Consider the following 19,238-nt stretch of genomic DNA (forward strand, 5'->3'; position numbering starts at 1 on the left):
CTCACACACATCAGCTTAAAGACACAAGAAGGTATCTTCAAGCTGATGCAAAATGAAAATCGTGTGACTAGAGTAAGAACATTTTTAAGCCCTAGATAATTGAATGCTCCAGAAAAAACAGATGATGGAAAAATATCAGAATCAGGCTCATTACAGAGTTTCAAATTCCAAGGTAATTAGACACCCAGATGTGGCAAAGAACTCAGGAGAACAAAATGGTTGCTTTTGAGAAAACAGAACTTTCTTGAACATGCTTATTACCTTAAATCTAGGTACAAATCTGGCAAACTCCTGATGCCAGTTGTTAAGAGTAGAGGCAGGTGAAATTATTAAAAAAGGTCCCCAGATGTTCTCTCTCTAGAATACACACATTAAAAATAAAAATTAAAAAAAAGACCCGCAAATTAATTGAGGGGAAGGGATACAGAGACAGTTTGATACAGCTTTACAACTACTAAATGAGCAAACTATATCCAACACAGCAAATCCTCCCAGCACAGCAGGGTGATACAGAATCAAATAGAGCAGATCTAATGTTTAACTAAGACTTAATTTCATAACAGCAAAGTTGGTCCCAGAACAATTCCCTTTGTTTCTGAAAGTTGCCACCTTTGAGTACCAACAGCCCCTATCATTTTGGGGAGGAAAAGAACTTCAGGTGGCATTAGAAAGCTTTGCTCCATCACATCAGATTAGAATGCCCTCTGGTGAATAACTAAGTTGATCCATTGGTGTATTAGTAGTTACAAGCTGGCCTGCATAATGAAGAGCCAGAAAAAGTAAAAGCCCTGTGCAGGCTTCCAAAAATGTCAAGTTGCAGTGCAGCAGGGAGACAAGCCTATCTGTTATCCCTTCCATACAGATGAGCTCAAGAGCCTTCAGCTCTGCACACCCTTCCAGTGTTGTGGTCAATAGTGCCAGTGGACTGGTATCAAAAGGAACATAAACAAATGCACATAATTGTCATTTGGTCACTACTGCAGTTAATTCTGCTCTCAGTATCACTTGGTTGATATCCCCTATTTAAGGCAAGTTACTGGATGCCAATCAAGCCTTTTTTTTAGAAATAAAACCAGCCATTTCTGCATGAAGAAGTTCCTGTTGCTTTTTCTGTTTTGTCTGTCTGCCCTGGCACAGAAGAATCACTATGCTTCCCAAAAATACCCTGCTGAATTATGGAAATCCACACTGATTGCCACAAAGCTCAGAATCTGTGTTTCATTTCTACAAGTCTGATTTGTAAAACTCAGTGAACCCTGAAGTGTACATCTTGTGCTCTCATCAGGCTTTCACATTCAGTGCAAGTGAAAAGTTGTTATTCTATAAATAAATGAAAATTCTGGTTATTTTTATATACACAAACACACATACCCACACCCATTTCAAAGGCTCCGCTTTAAAACAAAGGGTAAAATGCCTTTAAAGACATTTAAGCTTTATAACCTAGAATTCATTTTCAACATGTGAAGAGTATGCATCTTCTATCAAGTATACTGACCAGGAATAAGCTATAATCCACCTACCTCAGCCAGATGTGCAAGGAGAGCAATACTTTGTACTGTTTTACCCAGACCCATTTCATCTGCCAGGATTCCATTGATGCCCTGCAAAAGATACATAAATGAACACCTTCACCTTACTCCTTTTAATCCATACAGGACTAGCAGAACGGTTGCCAGTGAATTTAGGGTGAGCAGCCCCACTGCAACAACTCAGAAACACTTTATTGTCTCTTACATCTTCTCCTACGAGATAATTTATCTCAGCTGCACTTTCATTCATTTCTCAGTCTGATTTTTTTCCCTCAGCCTGTCTGCACTTCGCGATCACATTGCGAACTGGGTTACACACACAAGGACGAGGCTGCCTGCAGTTCACCAGCTGACCCAAGCCTGAAACAGTATGCAGCTCCGAGCAGCAAAAGTCTGCTTAGCATATAATCCAAGTGATGAACAGTTGTATAAACATCCACAAAGAATCCTGAACGTAATGCCCCCATTCAAAGTTGTTCTTTCCTAAATAATCAAGAACACCACTATGTGGCTTACATAATATTTTCCTTTCTTCTAAAGATATTACAGATTGAGTACACGCAGTCTTATTTTTACAACCACTAATTTTTTTTACCAAGTTTACTCTAATGACTTAAATAATCCTAGAAGTTTTAAAATTTTGCAAGATGTACTAAGATACCTGCTCATATAGGTTGGCCAGCCAATTCATGCCTTTCAGCTGGTAACCTTTCAGTTTTCCATTGAAAATGGTAGGCTGTGGAATATCTTCTCCTGCTCGGATAGATGGATTTGCTAAACTGTAACTCTCTCCAAAGCCAGTACCGGACTTGTTAGCAGCCCGTAAAGCAGCTGCCCGACTCTCCTTTGCATCTTCGTCAAATGATCTGGTCTAAACAGGAAGAGGAAAGTATGCATAAGATGATGAACATATTAACTTACCAAGAAACTGTATAGTAAAAGGCCTTACATTTCACATTACGACATAGCATCTCAGCCAGAAACTAAGAGAAAACAAGCCTATTCCTCTTTATATTCTGGATTTCTACCTGTTTAGCACAGAAAGTGGCAATGAAATTAAATTCAAATCTGGCATCCAGGATTAAACCAAACTACTTGACTTGGCTGCTATGAAAGATCTTTGTTCTGTGGCCTCTAAAATTACTCTGCTTTCTCTTCTACTTCATGGAGCCAAAAAATACATACCCGGGCTTGATGAATCTGGTAAGCATCCTCAGCATTCTTCAGAGCTTGGGCCTTGTAATAGTTACTATCTGAAAACAACATCTCCATGTTAGAGCTCTGCAGCAGTAACCCCCGAAATTAACACACAGATAAATTCCAGTAATTATAGTAGTGCTTCTTACACAGAAGGATTCTGTGCTTGAAATTCTAAGTTTACATGATAACGTGTGGAGTACAGTAAAATTCAGAAAAGTGCATGGGAAGGACTGTAGATGAATCGTTTACCATAATCTTCTTGGGTGATGTTGACCACTACTCCTCCGCCAATATCAATCTGCCTTTGGGTAGAGCTGTCTTCCAGTTTGCGTAGGATTTCCTCCTGTATTCCATCATGTCCAATATCTCGTTTACGACTCATAAAATGGGCATATAATTCAGTTTGTGTGATCAGGAAGTTCAGTTTTCGCTGCTGTCTCTTAGCCTAAGAAAAGAGGATTTACAGAAAACAGATGAAGGGGAAAAAAAAAAACAGGACAAAATTTTAATGTCTAAAATATCATTAAAGAAAAAATTTTTAATCTAATAATATATCAACAACTAATCTAATTATGTTATGCACATCACTGATATCAAAATGCTAGAATATTAGTTGCGCATAAGAACACTAACCACGACCATAAACATCTATATTAAAATATAAAATTGTTGTAAATGAAAAGTTCTTTTAAATTCAGCAATCCTGGCAAAGAACACCATAATCTAAAAAAAGAAAGTTCAGAGGTTTTGTTTACAGTGAAAAATTAAAAGATTGACAAAATAAACAGGATTTTAGTCATCTACAGTAAAAGAACTAAACAGTTACAAAAACGCTCTCATGATAACCTAACTCCAACGTTCTGTTATTTACTAGTAAAGAGAATTATGGTAGAATACGTGAAATACATCGCTAGGTAATACAGCTGAGATATTTTCATTGTTTGGCATTCAGCAGGACATTGCAGAAACTCTGTTAATTCTTAGGTTCTCGTTTAAAAGAATGCTCTAAGTTGTCTATTAATCTAATTCAGCCAAAACCTTCACAAAATGCTTATGAATTTACAATGATCATAGAATCAGAATGGTTGGGGTTAGAAGGGACCTTAAAGACCATCTAGTTCCAACCCCCCTGCCATGGGCAGGGACACCTTCCACTAGCCCAGGTTGCTCAAAGCCCCGTCCAACCTGGCCTTGAACCCTTCCAGGGAGGGGGCAGCCACAGCTTCTCTGGGCAACCTGTGCCAGTGTCTCACCACCCCCACAGTAAAGAATTTATTCCTTATATCTAATCTAAATCTGCCCTCTTCCAGTTTAAAACCATTACCCCTTGTACTACTTCTACACTCCCTGATCAAGAGTCCCTTGCCAGCTTTCTTGTAGCCCCTTTAAGCACTGGGAGGCCGCTCTAAGGTCTCCCCGGAGCCTTCTCTTCTCCAGCTGAACACCCCCAACTCTCTCAGCCTGTCCTCACAGGGGAGGTGCTCCAGCCCCCTGATCGTCTTCATGGCCTCCTCTGGACCTGCTCCAGCAGGTCTGTGTCCCTCTTATGTTGGGGGTTCCAGAGCTGGACACAGCACTGCAGGGGGGGTCTCACGAGAGCAGAGTAGAGGGGGAGAATCCCCTCCCTCGACCTGCTGGCCACGCTTCTCTTGATGCAGACCAGGACACGGTTGGCTTTCTGGGCTGTGAGCGCACACTGCTGGCTTGTAGTCAGTTTTCCATCCACTGATACCCTCGTGTCCTTCTCCGCAGGGCTGCTCTCAATCCACTCATCGCCCAGCCTGTATCTGTGCTTGGGATTGCCCTGACCCATGTGCAGGACCTTGCACTCGGCCTTGTTGAACTTCAGGAGGTTTACATGGGCCCAGCCATGACAGGAACACAATAAACAAAAGCATAATTTGAGCATAAAGCTAAACATAAGGTATTCTAAAGATTCAACCTTAGCTCATCACTGCACACGTAAGGTTAACAACCACAAATCCACCACAGAGCTTTGACAAGGAAGCTTTTTCTTAAATTCAGCCCCTATTACTCTGTAAGGGAGTCCGTGAAGCTGTCACTTGGCAAACAAAAAAAGCAATCACAGAAAAATTATGTGCCCCATAAATTACAATATAATTTTACAGCAGGCGAAAAAAAGAGGGGGGAAAAAAAAAAAGAAAATTCAGTATGAATGAGAAGGTGGCTTGCCTTCTGGACTGAAAATTATGTACAAACCATCACAAAAGGTTGGCCCTTATCAACACTGAGTTATGTATGTCTTTGAGACACATGCTGCTTCTCTAATCCCTTCCTCCATTTTAGTCACTTATAAAGAATTTACGCAGTTTGAAGGCTTTTTTTATCACCTCTAGCTAACATTTGAAGAACTACGTAAAGAATTTAAAGATAGCAGAAGGAAGACGTGAATTACCGCTGAAACAGAACACATGACTGAATTTCATGGCTTAGAATTAGAAACTCAAATCATCTGGTCACTTCTGTGTCTCCTCAACAGATTAATTATCAGCAATCTGTGTTTTTGCTGTACCTCTCTCATCTCCTCATCCAGCTTGCGTTGCTCCAGAGCCTCCTTCTCAGCTCGTTTGCGATGTTCCTTCTCCACCTTTTCATACTTTTTCCAGTAGAGAAGCATCTCCTTGGTAAGACGACGTGCCCGTGGTAGAGTTTCCTTACAGTTTTTCTGGGCCTGGATAGCAGCTCGACGGACCTCCCTCATGCACTGATGGGCAAGCTAGAGAGAAGAAAGGTTTTGGAAACAGATTTTAAACACCAGATTTAATTATAGCCAAGTCTGATCCTTCAGAAGAAGAAAAACTTTACTCAGCAGTAATGCTTCTGAAATGGTGTAAGAGAATGTGAACTTCCAAAAACCTCCTGAGATGGTGAAGACAAAACCTGAAGACAGTTCCAGCATGGCATGGTACTTAAAGTATTGCTCTGGTGGGGAGATCCTTGAAAGGAACTCAGGAGATCACAGTTCAAGGCCAGACTGCAACTCTGACTCACCTATTCTAGACACTTTTCTGTGGTTCTTTACTCCTGTTTTAATAAGGCTGCTGCAGTAGCAGTACTGGTGGAACACAATCCCATTCATGTTAATACACTGAAAAGCAACGGAGTATCCTACAATTTTTCTACCATCTCAAGAAGGATAATATAAGGTAACTTTTTCATTCTAGTATAAATAAATTAATGCCATTGTCACAACAGTCAAAATTGCTGGGTTTGATGTTTGTGACAGGTTGTTTTCCTCCACTAAAATCTGCACGTCAACAACTCTAAGGCAGATTTCAAATGATCAAACAGAACAAAAACAAAGAAAAAAAATAGAATTTCCAAACCTCTAAGTCTGCTGCATCACTCACTTGCTAAAATGCAACTTGTGATACCTACAAACACAATAAACACAGGCTATTTGCCCAGACATCAGAAAGAAATCCAGTCTCTGCTAGCTAAGGAGTACCACAGGAAAAAACTACCTACAGCAAAGTTTCTTAAATATATACATGCAGGTCCTTTTTTCTGCATTCCTTACACAGAAAATGCTCCCTTTCTTCATAAGGTATACACAGAATGGAAAATTTCCTACATCGCCTTGTCTCTGACGATTCTCAGCCCTATACTTGATTACCTCTTCATTAGCCATATAAATGAATTAAACACTTGAGCGTAACACCTGAAAAATGCTCAGAAAGCCATTACCGACTGTTCCTAAAGTAAAGCCTTCTAGGTAGAGACAATGGCACTTCTTAGAGAAGACTCTGATGACATGAACTCTTTTTGCAATCACTTCAGCAGAAAATTGTTCTATTTTCAGTCTCAGCTCCTATATATATTTATGTAAATGAACACATTTAATATTCCAAGAGCTCCTTTATTTAATCAAGAATGCTTATAACCAGCAAATTCTAGTTAGTGGATAGATAGGTAGTTCAAAAGCCAACAAAGTGTACCAAGGTCACTAAGTTATTGTATCAAAGATCAGTAAATTAAAAATACACAAACTAAATCTTACGAAATCAAAAAAGATCTCATGAGAGAAATTCATGGTGCTCATCTGTTTCTTATGAAACATGCCAAAACGACACATCTAAAAAATGAAAAGCCTTATACTAAATGACAAATTACTTCTATACACGCTTTCTCCTATACCGCCCTGCTAGCATAGTCAGTATTGTAAGAAACAGAAGAAATATAAAGAGGTTACAGTTTGCTTATTACATCCAGTACACAGAACAGTATAAAGCTAGGCAACTTACCTTTTTGCTGTTGGTTAGGAAAAGGTTGCGGGCTGAGGCTTTTTGTTTGTATGCCTACAAAAGAATATCATCTTAAAATTAGTTACAAGGGTAATGGCTTCACAGTACTTTAAAAGATCACTGTGCAGTCCTCAGCAGATACATGTGCCAACTTCAGCCACGCACACTATTGTACAACTGCGTACAGGTACGGTAAGTATTCTTTATTTTGACTAAAACAGCTTTTCATCCTTAATTATTGAAGGCATACATAAATGTATTCCAACTCCTGAAGGAAGCATGTAAACCAACTCCTTTTTCAGAATCGTTTCTTTTAATTACTACTATCGCAAAGCAGGGTTCTCCTATTCCACTATTATCACTGAAGTAAACAACAAAAATTTCCACTGTATCCTAAAAATGTTAAGAATTAATGTAGATCCTGTTCTTTATATGATCAAAACAGTCTTTATCACACCGCACATACCCTTTGCCCGGCTTTTAAGCTTATAAAGGATGATACAGCCGTCACTCATATTCAACTGCCTAGAATTCAAAACCTCTTAACTGTGAACTCCAAGAAGCAGGTTGTAAGGTCCACTCTAATCACAGCTCAGAAAACTACTGACAGTGAACCCAGCTGCCTATTTCAAATGTGCCTGAAGCTCGTTCTATATGATACAAACATTTTTCCATAGACTGTTTCTGAAATAAGTTTCAAAAAACACACATGCTACCATGATTGAAACACGCCCTTCCTGAACTTTATGTAAAACCTAGATACTGGTTTGCTCTACATTGTTATCCTGTAGATTGGAAGGAGTATCTGCTAGAGTTTACTGTACTATTCACAGAAAAGGGTGGGATAGTCAAATGAAAACAGTGGCAAAGCACTGCATGATCCACTTGGATATCACTGGTGATAAATTCAACCTACACTTTGCTTACAGAGTACAGAGTATCAGTTTGGTTGTTAATGACCACCAGAAAAATCATGTCTTACTTCACTATGTTTTGGCAAGTGTCAACTCCCCACTAAGTTAATTTTCTATTCCACTTTCTTGCTGTCATCACAGATCCAGTGCCATTAGCCAAGCTCACCTTTGGCAACTCCTTTTTAACAATGCTAAGCCACACTTTCCGCCGACGTGCATTAAGTTGCTCAATAGTCAAATGCTTTTTCTTGGACCCAGGTGGTGGTGTATCATGAGAAAACTTGGCAAAAACTTTGGTCTGGTGATGGTGGCGTCGTGGTGACTCCTCTGAAGAGAGTTCTTCATCCCGTCTCCTCTTTTTCTTTACTTTTTTCAACTTGCCTGCATGGCAACAATGATCATAAAAATCAATTTCTTTTTCTATTTTTGGGATACATTTAGTCAGGTATCTTTCCTGAGTAAACTATCCTAGTCAATTTATGTGTGGAACCAACAAAAAAGTCAAACTTATCCAATTCTGGTACCACCTGTTTATCATATTAGATACTTCCTCATTACTTTATAATGGAAATCTTTTCCTGTTTAATTTTTCCACCCAGGGAAACATGTCTTAGGAATTATAATGTCTGGGACCTAGTGCGATGTTTCTTGCTCTGTGGTAAAAATCTACTTAAAGACAAGTAAAGGTAAGACATTTAAAGGTAACTGCATTAGCATTTGGTAGGATAAGTCTCAAACCAAACTTCTCAGCAGTTGAAAAAGATTGGCATATTATCATGTATTACAGATACCAGCTTTCAGAGGAAACTGATACTGGTATCAGATATTAAAAATATTCTTTGCGAGTACGCAAAATCATGGATGCTGCAAGATTAATGGAGAAAAAAAATACACTGTTAAAGGAACTTGCAGAAAGATAGGAAGGAAGGAAGCCCAAAATAGCCCCCTTAAAACACAGCTCAAAGTTAAGTACTTGCACTAGAGAGAATTCACCTTATGCTGACAGTTCATAGACTTCTCTTCCTGCTTCCTTACAGATTTACAGCTGCTGCCAGCTCAATCAAGAAAGGAAACTGTACTTCCTGGCAAACATGCATCTGAGAAACTCCAGCTGAGAGGTTACAGAAGTAATTCTATTTTAACTCACATTGGACATAAATTTTGAGTTCACTCTAATTTCCAGAAAACATTTTCACTCCCTATCATTTCTTGTTCACTAGAATTACATATGCAGGAGTAAGTGCAGCAGGTACCAGATAAGTTCTTACATTTTTCAAGGAACTACCATGTTTTCAAAAAACTCTGAGTAAATGGACCATGACACACAATGGTATTTATGGATTCTGAAGCAATGAATAAAGCTATAAGGTACTTACTGCATAACTCCAACTTCCAGATTCAGAGGTCCACAAAGAAAATCTAAAGCCATGAACTCTCAATTCACGCTCCTTTTTTTCACTCTAGCTTTCTAGAAGCCAGAAGATAAAGCACAGTATTTTCTGAAGATTTTTTCTTTGACAGAACTGGGTACTTCCATGCAAAACCCAAAAGTTCTGAACGTTTATGTTTATTCAAAGGAAATAATGTAGGAAAGAAGTTTAATCACAGCAGCCATTTAAAAACACAAGGTTAGTGACTTTACCTTTTAATTTTTTCTCTTCTTTAAACTTCTTTTTCTTGGGCCCTAGCAGGTGGCGCTGCTGCTCGTAGTAAGGATCATGTGTAGACAGCAGTCCTGCACTGTAGTACTGATACTGCTGCAACTGGAGTGGACATAAATGAGCATGGTACAGGAAAACAGAGATAGCAGATATCAGAGACAGCAGGTAAACGAGTTCAGATCTTGATCATAAGTAAGAGATCAGAAAACATGCACTTCTCCATATTTAGCATCATTATCAAGGATCATAGTGTCCAAAGTGAAACCACTGCTCCCAGAGGTGGCCTCCAAGTTCTACACAGGGAGCCAAGCCCACCCAGTTAATTAAGATGGGAAGAGCGGGCAGTGAAGCTTACACTGTCAAAACACACTGCTCTGTCTTTTCCATAGGGGTGTTGCCAAGACAGACAGTGCTTTACATGAAGCGGTCCAATTACAGACCTCCTATTTGTTTTGCTTGCAATCCCAAATTACATGCGTGTTCTACTGTATCATTCCAAAGGATGTAAAAGGATGGGTTTAGATAAAAGGCATTTAAAAGATTTCCACAAGGACAAACAACTTGAACATTCAGATTGTCAAGTAAAAATATAGCTGCCTCAGCATTTTTCCCCAAATTATCAAAAAAGCCAGTATATTCCAAGCATTATTCAACTGAAATATTAAAGAACTATATACAGATTACATATAAACAGGCAAATTAAAGACAGTACAGGGCAGAAATTAACTATTTAAAACCTATGCATACTAGTAAGTTAATAAAAGATTTCTGAAAGGTAAAAACATCAGCATAAACAAATTTTTTTGGACAGATGTGTTTCCCCCCTCATAACTGTGTACTGCTGATCTGACAATACCCTGGTTATTTCCACTGGATATTATTTCTTACTAGTCTGAAAATAAATATTTATGTAAAATCTAACAAAAGTTATGACCTGTATCAAAATTGGGTGTATGAATATTTGTGTAGTTGTGTAATATTTCAAGAAGCTAACACAATCTCAGTTTAGAACTTAACAAGTAAACAAAGGAAAGAAGTGAACAGAAGCAAAGACCTGGGTGGGAAAGTATTTCTTCACTCTTCTGGAGAAATTTCAAACCCATATGAAACAAGAAGACAAATTTTAATTTCAGACCCATCCTCTGATAGCAGAATAGGATGACTTCCTTCATCTGAGACTACTTTCTGGTGCAATTCAAAACAGCAATGAAAATTTCTGCAAAAGCCCTTATAATTTGAAGAAATATGTTATTAGAAGAATCAAAACAGTCATTGAATTTGGCCTAATATTAAGAAAAATGCAGAAATGTGGCAGACTATTTTCCTATAAGAAGGAAAAAAAGAGATTAGAAGAAAATCAAAAGAAAGAAAGTCAAGAAAGCAAAAAAGAAAGAAAGTCAAGAAAGCAAAAAAGAAAGAAAGTCAAGAAAGCAAAAAAGAAAGAAAGTCAAGAAAGCAAAAAAGAAAGAAAGTCAAGAAAGCAAAAAAGAAAGAAAGTCAAGAAAGCAAAAAAGAAAGAAAGTCAAGAAAGCAAAAAAGAAAGTCAAGAAAGCAAAAAAGAAAGAAAGTCAAGAAAGCAAAAAAGAAAGAAAGTCAAGAAAGCAAAAAAGAAAGAAAGTCAAGAAAGCAAAAAAGAAAGAAAGTCAAGAAAGCAAAAAAGAAAGAAAGTCAAGAAAGCAAAAAAGAAAGTCAAGTAAACCCCAAAGAATGACAGAAAACAATAAGGAAGAAAACTAGGAACTCCCTTTCAAGAAAGTAAACATCATCTTACTACTTGTCACCTCAATGATGATGCAAGTATATGCTTTAGGTTTAAATATACATTTTAGTGTTGAACAGCAGCTACTGCCTGTATTAGACTTTAACCCACAGCACCTTATTTTTCATATATATTACCCAAATCTTGCACTCTAGCACCCTATAGTTGCTCTAATGACTGGGACAGTGTTGTGGAAGCCATATATAACACATGTGCCAGTACTGACTACATAAATTACTGACAGATTCTCAACATTACGCATCAACAGCTTTTCAGTCTGTATGTAATTATATAACCCTTGTCTGAAACTGATGTTAGATTGTTCTAAGTCTACCAAACAATAGAATCCTTTTCAGTCCACAAAATATTACGGTTTTTGGTTAAAATGTAAGAGCAGTTAAAATAAGAGAGTTAAAGGAAAGAATAAAAATGACGGAGATGTAAAAATTCTGGATTTTTACCTCTTTGTCTTTGCTGTATTTACTTTGATGCAGTTTCTTATATTTGTGTAATCGCAGCATATTGTGAAGTTCCTCCCTTGAAAGAGAAAATTCTTCTTCCTCCTCTCCGTCCTCATCACTTGGCGAATCTGTGTCACTGGAGTCATCACTCAGAAGGATACTCTAACAAGAATAAATGGAAACTCATTTAACAATCTCAAGTCCCTATACTGAATTGCTTATTTATGCAAAGCACTCTTGAACCTTTACCTAATAAAGGACTGTGGGGCTGGCCCAACAACAATACTTAGTATTTACAAAGTGTCTTCCATCTGAAACGCCTCAAATGAAAAAGAGTTTTCAGAGGTACAGTGCTGTGTAGTACTGAGTGCAATAAACACTTTCTGATTTGGGAGGAGATAGTTTTCTGTTAGTTTGGTGATAGTTAAGTCATTTTAGAATCCAATTTATCTGTTTGTGGTCTCAGAATAGCACCAGTGAGAAAACCCAGGATACCATCAGGGGAATTCTGTGATGTATGATCGCAGGTGCTTTCCTATCCCATTTATAGTTCGTCCTGCTGTTCTAACACTTCCAATTGTATCAGCTGCAGCAGGTTTGGTTCTCGTCTGACCTCTTGGCAACCTGCTTTTGCTAAGTAGAGAAGGCTACAGTACAATGAAAATGCAAAGATGGCATAAAGCCACCATTCCACTCTCCTTCCATCCTCATTTGGACCTTGTAATGAGCTCATCTTAGACACAAATTTTCAGCCGAGACCCAAATGTCCATTGAATATATTTCATAATAGATCATTTTAATTTGGACAGTGTACTAAAATTACTTCAAGTTTCTGAATGTATAATCATTGTGAAATTTAACTAAAATGCTGCTGCTCACCAAAACTGAAATGCCTACTTGTCCATTTTGCTACATGATGAAAATGAAAGATACAAAATTCTACTTTGTTCTACCCGAAGTCTAATATAATACTCATTATCAACTATCGCATACTCTTCTTTCTTTTCATTTCCAAGATGAGAAGCCTCTGTAGAATGTATTTTTTCCTTTGCTAAGTGTTTTTTCTTAATGTAAAAAAAAAAAAATATCCCCCAAAAAACCCATTCCTTTCTTCTTCACAAGGGACACTAGCTTGAGTTACCTCAAAAAGTGCAGCAAACAACAAGCCAATATAGAACAAGACTGAAAAATTCATTTGGAGCCCTCTTTTCAGCAACACAAGATATTAGCACATATGTCTCTCTTTCAGTGTAAGATTTTTGCATCAATTAAATTGCATCACATTATTTAGGGCAGCTCTTAAAACACATCAGTCTAGCTTTCTGAGCTTTCAGTAGTACATGTAAAGCAAAATTAAACAGACTACTGAGATGACAAAGTTAGGGTATTTGGAAATTGTATTTGTGATAATGCTCTGACCAGTGCTCAACTTATTTTCTTGTTGCCATCCACTTGCTTCCATGTTTCTACACCATGATCTACGCCAGATGACAAGATGGAATCACTCACCACCGTCTACAGGGTATTTAGTGGAACTCTACTTAACAGATTTCATAACAGCTGCATTTCTTTCCAATATTCTTACCTTCAGCCACTTTCTGCTCTTCTTCAGTTTGGAAAAGTTATACAAGCCCCCTTTTTCAGACTTTGGTTCTGTTTAGAGGAAAAAAAGAACAACTCTCAAGAAATAATGCTTTTTCCAGCTTATCCCAAAGAAAGCAGAGATTCAACCTAGCACATGCCTACCTGGCTCCAGTACTCCATTCAGGGAATGCGTGTTCAGCATCCCGGAATTCCCTGCTCCAGAAGACTCCCCAAGCAAAGAGTTTGGAGGCTCTTCCTTAACTTGCATCAGGGGATCCCCAGACTGAGGCAGCAAAGGATTGTCATCCAATCCATCTTCACTTTCATCGCTGCAAGAAGATACATAATATAGTGACAGTGAAATTAAAATCTTCAAAAGAGGAGACGCCCATGCAACTTTCTTACATATGGTCATTTGTCTAAAGATTTGAGAATTGAGACAGCTTCAGATGTAACTTTACACAATAGAAATATTGCTGTTAATACTCTCCTGTTAACTCCTCAGCAGGTATCTGATTTGAGAAGCATGAACTAAGCAAGAAACTAGTATCAAGTCAAACCAAAGCAAAATACTATCATCCTCAGCACTACCGTACATGTACAAGCTGTACATTTCCTATACCTTGTGTGGATCTTACTACATGCTCGTAAATATACCTGTTATCTATTACCCATACAGTTACCAGTTCTGTAACTCTACAATTCCAAAACACTGATGAAAGTAAATGTAAATTGTTTTGGGACAGAAATGTACCTTGATGACTCGCTTATCATTGCTACAGCTTACAGATAAATTCTGCATCTGACAACAGTCTTTGCATTTCATTTACGGCTACAGACTCTAAAATGAAAAAAAATCAACTTAGTGCTTCTTCATCCTCTTTTTACAGACAAAGAAAGTTTTGGCTACTCAGCTAGAAAGAGCTTTAAAACATGCTAATTTGTGTGTACACACTGAATTATCAGTGTGAGCTAAGAGAAGCACAGCCCAAAATCTTTAGAGGAGAAGAGTTTATAATGAATAAGTTGCTACTAAATCCTTAATATGATGTTGACTGGGAACAATATAATAAAAATGCTTGCCTTTCCTTGGCATTCCCAAGGGAAAATGGAAAAGGTTTTGGTACCTGGATATACTCCTGTTAAAGATGGCAGATGTCTGTCGTAAAAACTGATCCAGTTGCAGAGCTTTCTCCAGATATTGCAGATAAAGGGGTTTTGCCAGCTCTGAGCAGCTGCCATCCTCCCTGGCACCCAGCTCTGAGGCCATAGAACAAACTTCTCCTCATGCACAGGTGCCTCTGAACACACAGCTGTTAAGAAGAAACAACAGTCACCACCACCTCTGAAAGCAACCAACTTGGTGAGCAGGCAAATCTACACTCTACACCAAATGCTGTTATTTCACAGAACACATAACTGAGGCAGTTCTGGGCAAAAAGCTTAGGCTGCAGTTAATAAGTATATTAAACAAACAAACAAACAGAAATTCACACTAAACACCACAATATTACCATAGCCAAAAACTAGATTCTTGGTTTTCTGTTTTATGACTTGGTGGATGCTGTTTAATAGGAATGAGCACTGCACTGACCTAGTATGATAATCCAAGTGGTGACAGAGAAATGCAAACTACAATGAAGACAGTCCTTGAACATCTAAAGTAATTTCATCCCTATTAAAGATAACATGTTTAACTCTGAACAGAGGGCAGCTGTGTACCATGAAACTTGTATGGAAAATTATCATTCTTAAGTTGAATCATCTATATAAACTTACTCCAAAATGGAAGAACTCCTGAAAATATTGTTCTTCTGTTGTTTTTCCCACTCAGTTCCCAGCTGTAGCCTACAGAATACCTGTAAGACCTTCCTTTAAAGTAATGCTACTCTTACAGCACTCAAAACATAGCTGTTATCTGTTGACAAACAAGCTCCAAATACCTGACCAAAACCACTTCCATTCTAAAAATAGACTGTTATCTTTATTGAAGAAAAAGTAACACATAATTAGCAATCTAGATACTTTTTATATTTACAAATGTAGAGTATACTCTAGCTTGATTTTTTTTCAACTAGTAAAAATAGCCTGCCTGATTTTAATGTTTTATTTATTCTCAGGATTTTATATTCTTAAAAAAAAACAAACAACATTTGCATAATATGTACTTTAATAACAAAGCTATCAAAACATTTTATTGCTCTGCTAACTGCCATTTCATTTTCCTTCAACTACGAAAGATGTCCTAACAACTGTTACAGTAATACCTCTGTCAACTGGAATTCTAGTTTTCTTCGATTATAGAAGATGCCACCATTGTTATAATGAGAATGATAATTTTAAACTATTTCCAAAGTCACAGTTGTCACTGTATGAATGAAAGTGCTGTCAATACCCTGAATATGATAATATTTACTAATAAATAAATGCATTAAGCTTTTGCTTCTGGTGGAAGACAAAAATAAAACCAGTCAGCTTTTGAAAGACTTAGACTAACTGTTCTGCTGAAGGATTCTCTGGTTTCTATCACTTCTTAAAAATACTACAAAACCTGAAGCAAGCTTCACATTAATTTAGTGCAACACATTTTATATTTGTTCAATTATTAAATTGTAAATGACTGAATTGTTTTAGGCTTATTTAAGTGAAAACACAGATTGAGTATCTGGTCTTCAAATTGTTCTCTTCACATATACAGTCTGAAAACCAGCAGCTAACTTTTTCTTTTATCCTCAAAAATTACAGAACAGATTCAGAACCTCCAAAGTTACAAAAAACTGTAAGCGATTATCACCTTGAGACTAACGGCTGTGGTTGAACAGGAACAAATTTTATTACTTCTTAAGAAACACCTAGCCTTGAATTAACATCTTTACCCATACACAATAAACAGCATGCCAGAAATTGTTAGATGGGATAACAGGCCTAATTTAAAAATTATTTTTAGACTGAAGCTATCTACATTCAACTTTCTATATGCTAGATCTTCGTACACCTTACAGCAATGGAATGATTGAACTCTGTCACCAAATACCCATTTCCAGCAGAAGTTAACAGACAGAACAAGGAACCTGAAAGCTTGCCCTATGATAAGGGCATTAAGTTTCAAGTTTTCCAAACTTTCATCTATGTATGTCATATTACTTAACAGCCATCTGGAAAAAACCACCCTAAAACCAAAAACTGTCTTCCAAGAGACAGGTCCATGAAGAAAGTAAAAGCGGTTAGAAAATGAGAGGAAACATGAAACTTGTGTCTCTGATTGAAGAAATCATTCAGGAGATAGAAAAGGACACCAAGAAGGTGAAAGTGGTTTTCCTTCAGATCACTAAAAAAAATGATCTATATTATAGGAGCAAGATTCAATCCCTAGTATCATGCCAGAAAAAGTACGGTGATCCCTTTTACCACTCCACAGAGCATGTGTTACATTAACATGGTATTATTTTACTTTCCCAACCAAAATGTTATGTGGAACCATTGTTTAATGATTTTACTCAGAACCACAAGGCATCTTGCACCTGTCTGCTCTTTGTAGAAAGCCTCCTTCCCAAAACTCAACATTTAGTGGCACTGCCTGTTGTCGAGGCACTGCAAGAAAGACATGTGCTCCAATGGGCACAAAGCACACAGGACTTTATTTGGATTCACCACCTCCGAGGAAGCTAACAAACCAAATGTACTGTTTTGCACCCCCGTGAGCCTTGCCCTCACAAAACTATACAAGCTTAACAACAAAATAAAAGGGAAAGAATTAAGATCCATTTGAGGCCAAGTTTTTAATTGCAGGACAGCAAACAGGCCAGAGGCAAAACAAACACTATCATAGTCCTGATCTAAAATGAGTAACTGGACGCTTTTTCAGCTGCCCAGACACACTTGCCTAAGTGCTGGTCTAGGTGGATCCACCAGACCAGAGCAGTGCCTCTGCCCCACACAGGCAAGGGGGCTCGTCTGGCTCCACGCTCAGGCGGCTTAGGAGATAACTCAGCAGAAGACTATTTCTTTACTTGTAAGATATAAATGACCCTATGTAAAGAAGATGCTATCAGATGTGTTTAGTAGTTAGAAAACTAAGACATTTTCACAGAAGTGGCTCATTGCTACTGCACAGAGTTCCCAGGCCAATGTGAAAGCAAGTGATAAATAACACCCTCTGTCTGCAATGACTGCAGTAACTGTGGAGAGTAGGTTTCATCCCGTAGTTTAATACATTAATTGCCCTTGTTGTGTACACTATGCTAAGCATGTACATTTAGCCTGTGTACAGGCTAAGTACCTGTCTCATCTGTACTTGTTTCAGATGCATATATTCTTAACTATTACTTCCCAGATCATGAAACCTTACATTTCTGCATTTAATAAAAGTCCTTCTTGTGCTGACACAGTGTAAGTACTCTGCATTTCACCTGTACAAAAAGACATGCTTTTGCCTGTCTTCCTATTTCAATTGTCCCATGAGGCTCCTGTATATATAAAGTTAATTACTCATCTTCCAAACAGTTACTCGTCTGCATCCCACTTACTGAATAAACAAATAAACACAGGAGAGCTTAACAATATTCTTAAATGTAACAAATTTAATAAGTGTTACACAGGCATACTGAATAGAGAAGAGCTCAGCCACTGAATTCAGCCTTTCATTTATTTATATGCTAAGAGTCACACAGTGCTTCTCTGCTGATCAAAGTAATAATACAGAAAGCTAATTGACAGATACTTCTTTATTTTGTTCCCACTCTACGTTTCAACCAAGATTTCCAATGGCAAAAAACACTTGAATACAGACGTGAGAGTAGATGGGAACAAGCGAGAGGCACACAACAGCCTGATCCACTACAGCAGGTGACAGTGTTCGAGACATCACCCAAGACATTGCTTCAGTGGATTTACATGGTGATGACATTCATTCCACTTTTTGCTATTTTTGAAACAAATCTATCCTCTTGCCTCCTCAGTTTAAGGAATATTGCAAAAATACCGATTTTTGAAATGTTTTCTTTACTGATGGTAACATTTAGGTAAATGCTCATATGCTACAGGTGGTAAAATGACTGGATGCTACAGAGTAATCCTTCTGCCATCATGACTTTCTTACTGATATGCGCCAATTTTATGCTGTTTCACTATGAAATTCAGTAGTCATTTGCTTTCTCCCTTCATCTCTCCTACAGTTGTAACAGTTTAGAAAATTGGCATTTGGAAGTAAATAGCTGCTGCACTGCTTGGCTGGCACTTTGAATCCCGTAACATTCTTATTTAATCAGAAGCCCACACTGAAGCCATTTAATTGAATGATGTGGCTCTCTGAATTATTAAAAGCACAGGTAAAATATCATCAGCAGGATCTGAATTTAGGAGTTTATATATATATATATATATATATACACACACACACACCAACTTCATACAAATAACCCTCATAATCACATACATATTTTTAAAGGTCTAAGTTCAGTTCTGAAGAAGGCTTCCTTATCCTGTCTTAAATCACATTGCTTAGTTCAATGTTAATATAGGGGTGGGGTTTCTTCACTCACTCTGTTTTTTCAAGTCTGCCCATTACAACGTCTAGTCAGTAAGTAAACACCCAGCACTGGAGAAGTATCCTCCAAGGACGTCCTCAGAGAGCAGAGTTATAACAAGGTTTCTAAGTTTTATACCCACAGACCCACAGCAACCACGCAGCAAAAACACCACTCTCACGAAGCGGCTTAGCTTTCAAAGTAGATTCTCCCAGTTTAAACAAATAGCCACTAGCTATTTCTGAATGAAGTTCAACAAGTTTTTGCTACTGATACCAATTTAAAGCAGGAGCCCCGTAAGTGGCAAGCACACAGTTCAGCACTTGTGCCTAGCTGC

The 19,238-nt window shown here is 37.9% G+C and overlaps 1 protein-coding gene across 1 annotated transcript in view; it reads right to left on the reverse strand.

Moving 5' to 3' along the window:
* Positions 1-19,238, reverse strand: part of INO80 (INO80 complex ATPase subunit) — a 71,977-nt gene that overhangs the window by 49,058 nt on the left and 3,681 nt on the right. The window contains exons 2-14 of the mRNA XM_074867800.1: positions 14,504-14,689; positions 13,539-13,705; positions 13,378-13,445; positions 11,793-11,954; positions 9,554-9,674; positions 8,078-8,292; positions 6,998-7,051; positions 5,266-5,469; positions 2,982-3,177; positions 2,718-2,785; positions 2,194-2,403; positions 1,524-1,604; positions 262-357 (exon numbers count right to left, since the gene is read on the reverse strand). Coding sequence (XP_074723901.1) covers positions 262-357; positions 1,524-1,604; positions 2,194-2,403; positions 2,718-2,785; positions 2,982-3,177; positions 5,266-5,469; positions 6,998-7,051; positions 8,078-8,292; positions 9,554-9,674; positions 11,793-11,954; positions 13,378-13,445; positions 13,539-13,705; positions 14,504-14,646 — 1,785 coding nt within the window. The 5' untranslated portion in view covers positions 14,647-14,689. The remainder of the gene's footprint in view (positions 1-261; positions 358-1,523; positions 1,605-2,193; positions 2,404-2,717; positions 2,786-2,981; positions 3,178-5,265; positions 5,470-6,997; positions 7,052-8,077; positions 8,293-9,553; positions 9,675-11,792; positions 11,955-13,377; positions 13,446-13,538; positions 13,706-14,503; positions 14,690-19,238) is intronic.

The sequence above is a fragment of the Strix uralensis genome, chromosome 4, assembly GCF_047716275.1.
Source record: "Strix uralensis isolate ZFMK-TIS-50842 chromosome 4, bStrUra1, whole genome shotgun sequence".
In the NCBI taxonomy this organism is placed as follows: domain Eukaryota; kingdom Metazoa; phylum Chordata; class Aves; order Strigiformes; family Strigidae; genus Strix; species Strix uralensis.